The sequence below is a fragment of the Phoenix dactylifera genome, chromosome 3, assembly GCF_051530095.1.
Source record: "Phoenix dactylifera cultivar Ajwa chromosome 3, Ajwa_hap1_PhDact_Kaust_v1.1, whole genome shotgun sequence".
Taxonomy (NCBI): domain Eukaryota; kingdom Viridiplantae; phylum Streptophyta; class Magnoliopsida; order Arecales; family Arecaceae; genus Phoenix; species Phoenix dactylifera.
The window spans coordinates 44,835,663-44,845,854 of record NC_143192.1 but is presented as its reverse complement, the minus strand read 5'-3'; the positions used below and the strand labels follow the sequence as shown (position 1 = coordinate 44,845,854).

The 10,192-nt window shown below is 40.0% G+C and overlaps 1 protein-coding gene across 1 annotated transcript; it reads left to right on the top strand.

Annotated features, from left to right (window-relative positions):
- Window positions 1–7,395: 7,395 nt before the first annotated feature.
- LOC103708483 (B-box zinc finger protein 20-like) lies at window positions 7,396–8,871 on the top strand. Its single transcript, XM_008793423.6, has 3 exons — window positions 7,396–7,730; window positions 7,808–8,251; window positions 8,352–8,871. The coding sequence occupies exons 1-3, from the start codon at window positions 7,530–7,532 to the stop codon at window positions 8,559–8,561; spliced, it is 855 nt and encodes a 284-aa protein (XP_008791645.1). The 5' UTR covers window positions 7,396–7,529; the 3' UTR covers window positions 8,562–8,871.
- Window positions 8,872–10,192: the final 1,321 nt, after the last annotated feature.

Sequence of the window (10,192 nt, the reverse complement as noted above, 5' to 3'; positions counted from 1 at the left end):
GTTGAGGGTTGAGTGTGTATTCCTAAATATTCATATAGATGGGCCAGTTTGATGGCTAAACTAGATAGGCCAGGTCGGGAACAGCCAAACTTAGGGCCTTGACGGGCACATTACAAAGACCCAGCCCAGAAAACCCTTTGAACATTATATATAGATGAGCTATAACTGCCCCTCAATTGGCGGGATTGTGATCGTGCTTTTAATGGCCCTTAACTACTATAATACACCTAAATTGGAGACACGTGGCTTATATAGAAAGAGGTTGATGCTTGTTATCGAGTAAGGCAGAAGTGTGCTTTAACTACTCTTTAACAGTCTCCGCATTGTGCACATAGCTGATCTTAATCACATTGATCATACGATAACAGTCGTTCCGCTTGGAATGAGCTATAACCGCCCCTCAATTGGCAGGATTGTGATCGTGCTTTTAATGGCCCTTAACTGCTATGAATACACCTAAATTGGAGACACGTGGCTTATTACTATTGGTTTGTCAATCCACTCCAATTGGCTTGATTGTTCAAGTCAGTACTTCGGCCAATACCGAAGTCAACAATTTGGTCGACTGCCACGGTTAGTATCTCGACCGACTGCTAAATCTGGCAGCTCAGTTTATGCGCTTCGATCAATCATTAAGATCAGGTTGACGAATATATACCATATCGTCTCTTTCTACTTGAACTTCTTCCCTCTCATGCTCCAACCTACCTTGCTCCAACAACATGCTCTTACTTCTCCAGTAAAGTGTCCATGTTCGAATAAGCCATCCATGTGAGGTGACCATATCTTATGAGGATAGATCCGGCCATATATGATTTAGTCGGTCCTCCAACAAGGTTTTCAGCAACTCTCTTCCTCTACCCTCCTTGTTCTCTCCCTTCTTACTCTTTCTCTATATGCTCCCTACAATTCTTTCACTCTCCCTCTTGTCTCTCTCTCTCTCTTCCCCGCTCTCCCTCATCTTCTCTACCCTATCCCTCTCCCTTACCTTCTCTCTGATCTCTTCATTCTCTCGCTCTCTCTCCCCTCCTCTATGCTCTCTATCTTCTCTATCTCTCCCTTTAGCTCTCTCCCTCCCAACTCTCTCCGCTCTCATATTCTCTCTTCCCACCATTCTCGTCCGACCCCTGCAGATCTCTCCACTTTCTCTTTCTCTCTCCTCCATCTCTGCCTCTTGGACAAACATCTCGCAGTTTCAAGATTTGAGTCAAGGTATTACTCAAGAAGTCAAAGCAATTCCATTAAATAACCAAACGCAGCATCTGCATTAAATCAAACAAACACTTGCATCTACAAATACAATATTTTAGATCCAGATATGTTTAGAAATGTAGGCATGGAATACGAAAAATCAAAACAGCCTCTGCTTATACAATATATTTCATGGTATCTTCTACAAAGTTTGCTGTTACAAGTTGGAGACTGCATGGTCTCAACTATCTGATTGCCAACGAACAAGGAGGTACCCACCATATCCAGTAATATCTTTTTATATAAATAATAAACACAAAAGAAAAAGGGCAAAGTTTGCATTTGTTTCCTTTTTAGAAATTCTATCGTGCCAATCACGTCATCTCATCCCGATTATTTTTTTATGTGAAAATGGTAACATCATCAGCAAACTAAGAAAGAAGACAATATGCATTGAATCTAATGCATGAAGATTTGGGAACATGTCCTTCCATAAAAAGAGTGAACATAAAACAAGAGGCGGACAAGGAAGCAAGGATGGGTCGAAACTTTGTGCCTTTCAGAAAGTATTTAGTTCATGAAATAATTTTTTCTCACTATATATTTAGTTGATCATTGAAAAAATATTACTTGTTAAAATATAATATATTTGGTTGAACATCTCTTTTTTGAAAAAAAATTTATATAAAATATCTGCTATTCCCTCAATAAAAAGAAAAATCTTACTTCATTTTATCCAAAAAAAAATTAAGGGCATTTTAACTAAAAAATTACTCTAATTTTCAGCCAATAGAATTGAACTTTTTCATATTTCATATAGTTTTTTCTTTTCCATAAAATATGAAAATTTATTTTATAAGAAAATTATTTTTCTACCTTTTTTAAAAAAAAACTTCAACCAAATAAATACAGATAGATTTTTTTATTTTTTTATTGACCATATTTTTCTTTCTTCTCTTCCCACGAACCAAATAAATCTTAAGTAACAACAGAAACGAAATGATGAGAGACTATGTTCCGTCATTATTTAAGCAAATTCTTACAAAAAAACATCATTTATGTTTAAAATTCGAAAGTGCACGATTGCTCATGTGCATCAGTTCATGGCATTGAATCACCGAACAAGTCCTGATCCTTCTTAAGGAGCGATCTGCCCTTCCTAATGCATTTACCATGACATGGATATCTATAAACGCTACCCGACTCCAACTCAATGCAAATTGCACCCGATGGCTTTCCCAAGTATATGATATAAATTTTATACTGCTATCCCTTACATTTTTTAAAATTTATTAGTTATACTTTGAAGTTACTCTGTTTGTAAATAATTTTGAAGATGTAAGGTTAATTAAGCAGCTTCCTAAATAATAGTACCTGTTTGAGAGTTGAGACTCAGATCCAGTCCTAATCCATACTCATCCAAATTGGATCTAATCACTACCTGACACGATCACTACTGGATCGGCCAAATCAACTCGGTCCAATTGTTAGGTGGGCAGAGAACAGATTCAGATGTAAATCGAATATCCTAACAGTTTTGATTTAATTTGGGAGACACCTAGATCTTGTCAGACCTGATTTTCCCCCTAGGATCTATGTTCCGTTTCTTCAATTTGATGATGGAGCGGAATTCTATTGTTTTGATAAAATAGCTCTGCGCTATTAATGTAATGGTTGCAAACTTATAAGCCCATATAAACTTTGACAATCTTTGAAAGACGAATTTTCTTACATTCAAGCTGCAACTTTACTAAAAATAGCTCTATAAAAAACTATGATAACATTATAGAACTCATTTGGTTTATGAAAAAAAAAATTCCTCACTAAAATATTTCTTTTGGAAAGCTGATACCTGAAAAAGTGACTTTTACATATTTGGTTAATCATAAAAAAGTAGCACGTTGCAGAATGGCTAATGTTTGATGAAACATTCTTAAGAAAATTATGTAAAATATTTATTATGCTCTTAATAAAGAAAAAGAACTTATCTCAATTCTATCTAAAGATTTAAATACACTTTTTAGGAAAAAAAAATTATCCTAATTTTCAGCATGTGGGAATTAAACTTTTCCATCTCATTTCTGTAGAAAAGTTATTTTTCTATCTCTCTTCTTTAAAAATTTCAACTAAATATAAGGTATCTCTCTATTTGTTCATTGACCCTACTTTCGTGCCAAACGAGTCTACAGTAATATGCAAGGTGGAGCCTAGCTTGCTGAAAAAATCTCCAGAGATATGCATCATAGATGTAGGATTAAAGACCATACAGTATAATTCTTATTTTTCAAACATTTATAAAATTAAACTCTCTTTCAATGATACTGTAGAATACCAACTGCCCTGGTCTCCTCAACTGTAGACCATTAGGTAATTCTTCTGCAGCTATCGCACTCCTTCGTCCATAAGACTATAAGCATCAACGAGGTGTCTCTCTCAGGAGAAATAAAAATAGAGAAAAAAGGCGGAGACTTTTGACCCTTCCCTCGTTGGGTCATTGGGTGCCCCCACGGTTTAAACATGCAGCCTATGGATCAATGCCTTCCCCAATTTCTATATGTACACTTTTTTTTTTTTCATATATACAATGGTAACTCACAGTGTGAGCATCCGTACGAACGTGTGTTTAGTCCAACATCAGTTATTTACTGCATAAATATTGGATACTTACATAGGATCAAAAAATCCAAATAATATCTTCCAGCTGGCCATTTCGGGTGAGGTCCTAGGTTGTTACAAATGGTGTCAGAGTGGACCCAATCCATAACCTATGTGGACTAGGGGACACTGCAGCACGGATCCGTTAGGACTGACCACGAGCCGATCGTAATGTTCGTGATTAGATTTGAATGAATTTGAACTTTTAGCCTGACAAGGACGTCGGGATTTAAACGGAAGAAGTATGTGAGGACCCATGCGAGCGTATGTTTAGTCCTACATCGGTTATTTACTGGGTAAATCTTAAATATTTATACAGAACTAAAGAATCTAAATAATATCTTATGACTAGCTATTTTAGATGGTCCTGTTCCGTAAGAGAACGCGGAAGCAACAAGTGTGCAACCCGAAAATAACGAAGATGAGCGGCAGTGGGAAAAGTCTGACCTCTGAAATTGAAATAATGGCACGTGATGCGAATGCTTGGTGGTTGGATGGAAGGTCTTAGGGGTTGCCGACTTCGTACGCGAAAGCGCTGGATGACCGAGGAGAGCACGCCCGACATCACCTTCTGGGTATCGTACTTCAACCAATCCAGCTCTGATTTGCTTGTCGCCTCCGCATGAACAAGAATCGAAGGTATCTCAAGGAAAGAGAAGAAGAGAAGAAAAAAAAAATATTCTACACCGCCTGCATTATATGAACTTATATACTGCCAATCAACAGCAGCTCATTTCTGTACACTTTATTCATTAAGTGCTCATCTCGATATATCGTGTTAAAAATAGATGGCTGCCGTATGGTGCATACCATATAAAATATAGTTTCTACAGGGGTGTGGTGGGGCTTTCCTTAGTCAATTATAATTGATAAAGATGACTTGGCGGGGCTCTGTTTGATTATTCTATCATTGTGTGCCACATTATTGGAGGGCATTAAATGAAATTAGGTGTGGGGGATGATAAGGTTATGTTGCTAGGAGCATGGTATGGGCACCTGCACATGAGAGGATTTGATTTGCTTGTCATTTATATAAAATGGTTGTGATTATCTTAGATAAAAAATGTCATCTTGATGGAAAAGTCTTGCCTGTGATTTGCAGAGCAAAGAAATCCGCATCTATGGACAAAATTGCACTTTAAACTTAAAAAAAATAATAAAAAAAAAACCATCTTAGACCGGCCCAATGCAAAGAAGGCCTCAAAAATAAAAAAAGAAAAAAAATATATATATCCTCCTTAGTAAGTTTGCCTTATGTCTCCAGATACATTGAGCCACTCTTACGGTCTCACTGAATCAACTTAAAAACTAGATCTATTTGGCCGAATCACATGTAGATTCCTGCTTTGTTAATTTTTCGAAACAACGTTGGACTTCGGAAAGTGGCCAAAACTTAAAGGGTCGGCAGTATCAGCTGGGAGTATGAAGAGCTGATGGATCTTGTTTCGCTATTTGCCATTTCTCTTTGAATTGTTGATGTCCAGTCCTTGGTTTGCACGCATGGAGTGAGCAATTTGAATGAAAAATTTGCACAGCACTTTTGTTTGAATTGGAGTGGTTGGGTTCAGATTCGATAATTTGCCCAGCTTTTCGGTGCAAGCTAGTCAACTTAATATTCCATTGAATGAATAGAGGCGAAAGACGGTGAGATGAAGGGGGGACAGGAAAGTGCTCATACTAATTTTCTTTATTATAAGTGCAGTGTAACAAGGAAGACAAGGGGAGATGGCAGCTTGGGCCTATCTTTATGCTAGCTTGGAGGGCAGAAGCTGCCCATGCTTCTTTTTTTTGTCTGATATCCGACCCCATACCTGTCCCATTTCCTGTGCCCGTCCAACTGCTACCACAGTAATGGATAATTAACATGAGAACGAGACAGAGACAGAGAGAGAGAGAGAGACTTGTATGAGTCCATGGATTCCTTTCTGCTTTTATGTATGAAAGCTTGCAATAAGGGATTGGCAGTTTGATTTTAATCTAGCAGCTCTGTTAGAAACGTTGTGAATTGTTCGTTGTAGCTTGTCTACAGTCAAAACAATATAAACTTTTTTATATCTTTCTTAAGAAATCTGAGGTCCAATCCAGGTTCTGAATCGATGCTTTGGGTGTTTAAAAAGACAGGCTTACTTTACCGTGCCACCTTGCTCAAAATTATAGTCCTCTACTGAATGGGTCATTGTTGCCTAATGATTTTATACATCTGATTTTCTAATAAATTAAAATTGGGGAAAAAATTAAGAAGCATCATATGAGCAAACTGCATGCTTCCATTTTTTTTTTTTTTTAAACTTTCCTATTCCCATCAAATGATCATTACAACTCCAAAAACTAGTATAATTCCTCTTCTCAACATTTCATTCACTTTGGATGCAAATTTAGATATAATTATATTTTCAAAAGAGAGCCCACATATGACCTTCTTTTACCTTGGTGGTCATACCTCTGTGTTTACAATAGTGGAATCCTAGAAGATTTTGCCCTAGGTAATATTAATATGGGGGGATGTAGACTTCAAGATGGGACTCCTTCGAAGAATGCTTAAAATATGGTCAAAGTGCTTGTAGAAAATAAGTGCAATCAAGATATCTATTTTACAACAAAGAATTATCGATGTACATGTCATCCATGTATCACACGAGAAGGAATGGCCAGAGAAGCCGGACATGTTGGCTTCGTTCACTCGACTCTCACTGGGCAATACAAAAATAGAAAGCGATTTAACCCAGAATGAACCATAGAGAGGATCTTGACTTTTTTCTAAACTTGCAAAAACTCATTCTTCTACCCCCCCAGATAAGTAAACATCTCATGGATATATTAAAAAAAAGTTTCTCCAAAGATGCCTACTCACCAGTCCTGAGGTCCCCCAAGCACATCCCCATCAGCGTGCACGTAAGGCGTTTGACATTATGTTTCCTCGACCGATAAGAAAGCTGGTGAGGTAGTTCCCATACACGGCATACACCACTCGACCATGCACACCACCAATTACAGCCACTCATTTCTGTAAATTTTATTCAACAAACGTCTCTCTCGTATCTCGATGCATTACTATAAAAATCAACAATTATAATTGGCCAGGTGTAGGAGATAATTTCTCGGTTACATCAGCCCAGCAATCTTTTTCTTCTCTTTCTGATTCAAATGCCAACTCTCTTTTTCCAAGTGAGTCGATCAACAATGGTCCACACACACCTCATTAGAAAAGAAGATAAGCTTTTTCTCCTCTCTTATTAGTTACTAGGAAGGCGACCCTCCAACCGTCGGCCCCGGTAGAGTTGAAAGCCGAGCATATGCATTACCAATGCGGTAACGAGTTTTAACCGTTATATTAGTCGTCGGCAGGCTATTGTCAGTTTCAGAGCATAATTTCACTCATTCAGTGGATTCTCCGCGGAGTGAGAGGGTTGTCCGAGCCCTCCTCTTTTTTACCACTCTCGTCTCGCTTTGACCTCTTGCTGCTTGGTTAGATTTGCTCAAAAAGCAATCAAATCGGATCGTTTATTTTATTCCACCCGCCCGAAGGTCGTCCTCCCGATATAATAAGCAGCCTTCTCCTCCCCTTTCCCCATCCTTCACAATCACGTATGTAGCTCTCACCCTCCTCTTTCTTCCCTCTATCCACTACGAGCAAAGAGGAATAGAAGAAGAAGAAGAAGAAGCACGGAGCAAGAGAATTAGAGATGAAGATACAGTGCGACGTCTGCGCCGCAGAGGCTGCGTCGGTCTTCTGCTGCGCCGACGAGGCCGCCCTCTGCGACGCCTGCGATCGCCGGATCCACAGCGCCAACAAGCTCGCCGGGAAGCACCGCCGCCTCTCCCTCCTCCATCCCACGCCCTCCTCTTCTTCGCCGCGGGCCCCCCCGCTCTGTGATATCTGCCAGGTGAGCCGCTTCCTTTCTCAAATTTTGTATTGAAGACTCGGTCCAGCGGCTGAAAAAGGTGTTGTTCGGTCTCGTAGGAGAAGAGAGGATTTCTCTTCTGCCAGGAGGACAGAGCCATCCTCTGCAGGGACTGTGACGTCCCCATCCACACCGCCAATGACCTCACCATGAATCACACAAGGTTCCTCCTCACCGGCGTCCGGCTTTCACCCGCCCCTCTCCCATCTGCCCCACCGCCGGAGGCAGAGCTTGTGGATAATAAGAGCAACGACAAAGACGTCAAGATCGAGAACTGCAGCAACAAGAGTCATGACAATCTTGTAGTCGTAGCAGCGGAGGAGGAGGCCGCGTGCAGCAGCAGCACAACCACCAGGGCCGCCGCCGTGGACGGCAGCAATAGCAGCAGTATCTCGGAGTATTTGATAAAAACGCTGCCCGGATGGCACGTGGAGGATTTTCTGACTGACGACGACAACGCCACCGCCGCCGATGCCGATGCCGATGCCGATGCTTTCTCTCAGGTCCGTTTATGATTCTGATTCCTTTCCTTGGTTTGGTATCTTTGTTATCAGCGGCAAGTCCGCTGGACTGAGAGGATGGGCGCGGTCGGGTTGATTGCAGGTAAACGGGGATTTGTTACGAGGCGGCGGCGAGGGACTGCCCGTTTGGGTTCCTCAGGCGAAGTATCCGGTTGTGGAATACCGGGCGGGGCACTGGTTCCAGGGATTTGTTGGGTCGAAGGCTAGCCGGCAGCGGGGGAGCGAAGGGTCCTTGAGGGTGCCCCAGATGCACGGCAATAAGAGATACAGGACTGCCGTCCGGTACTCGTGAAGGGATTTGCGCGCTCATTGGAACGCCCCCCGGGGCTTGTGGAGGGGTTTTCTTGCCGTTTTTTCCCCCTTTCCATTCCACTGAACGATTTGCGATGTCGGAAGCTTGCTCTCTCTTTTTGTTTTTTCGCTTTTCTTTCATCTCCGTGATACTTTTTTTTCTCCGTGATACTTTTTTTTCCTCCTCGTGCTTAGAGAAAGAAACAAAGGAAAACAGAGCTGTAATTCATAACGGGGTGTATGCTTAGCTACTAAATAATCGAAGGATTGTGGAAGAAATAATGCTTGTTTACTTAAGGGGTACTTAACAATTCGGTCTGAATGTTTTTTTTTTTCTCTTTTTTTTTTTACCTTCTCTCGTTTCTGGTGAATGATTCTGACGGGTTGATTGATTGCTAGCTGTATGGACACATATTTCTTTCAAGAGAATCAGCCAAGTTTGCTAGACGATGAAAGGCACCGAATTGACAGCATACTTTATACTCTATGATCATCCACCAATCGCGTGCGTGTGTATCCCCGAATGCCAGATGTATACTCATCTGGTTCGCAAAAAATATTTTTTTCTACAAATATAATTTTTTTAAAAAAAAATTCTTCGGATTGTACTTTTAGCATATTTAGTTAAACATTGAAAAATGACAGATTTGTAAAGTGCTTAAATTTAGTTGACTATTCACTTTTCTGAAAAAGTTATATGTAATTCCTATTATACTCTTAATAAAAATTAGGTTTTTAATGCTTTTTTAATGCTGAAGAATTTTTTTTGGGAAAAAATAAAGATGGAGTGATTCTCACCTCATGGTAAAGTAACTTTTCCATGTTTCTCATGAGAAAGACTTTTGTATGAAATGTGGAAATCATATTTCCATGAAAATACAACTTTCTCAAATGTATCTTGCAAGAAATTATTAAATTTCTAATAGTATTTTTACTTAAGATATACAGTTACAACTTGATAAGCTCCAATCTTTGAAATTGGAACGCATTAGCATATTATTTGAGGCAGAAGAACAGAAATTATAGAACTAGCCACTAAAATCAATTTTTTGAACAGATATTACGTTTCATTTTCAATTCCGGTGGATTGACAGAGCCCTATATTTTAATCAGGATGTGAACAAAGTTGTTAGTAAACCATACTTGAGGAATTTTACACAGTTTCATACAGCACCATTATGTAGAGATAGTAACCGCTGAGCGCGCATGGATGGTAAAAGTTCTAGCTCTTCAAAATACCTTTACACAACCTGTTGGGTTTATCCCTCATGAGAAGATGCGTCCCGTGTATCATTCATCAGGCCAGGTTCACACGAATGGAAAAGCTCTCATTCCAAATTGTCTCCTGACTCCTGAACAGGAAAAAAAGGTTCTATACACCCGTCACTAAGGAGAGCCGCCCCTCGTTCAAATCCAAGGCCATGGGGGCTGGATAGAGTTGAGAGGGATTGGAGCAAAGTGTTGAGAGATCCCTTCCATTCCCGTGGGAGGGTCTCTTCCTACCAAAAACCTTGATGAAGGAAGCCATAGAAGATCCATAGCTTTGGAAAGAGAAGAAGAAAGCAAAGAGGAGAAGATACCGGATTTGTTGAGCCACATCTACAAGTCCAAGGCTATAGTTCTTAGCTCCAT

Coding starts and splice junctions, on each gene's coding strand:
- LOC103708483 (XM_008793423.6), top strand. CDS start 7,530: ATGAAGATACAGTGCGACGTCTGCGCCGCAGAGGCTGCGTCGGTCTTC. Junction 7,731..7,807: donor CGCTCTGTGATATCTGCCAG/GTGAGCCGCTTC, acceptor TCGGTCTCGTAG/GAGAAGAGAGGATTTCTCTT. Junction 8,252..8,351: donor ATGCCGATGCTTTCTCTCAG/GTCCGTTTATGA, acceptor GGTTGATTGCAG/GTAAACGGGGATTTGTTACG.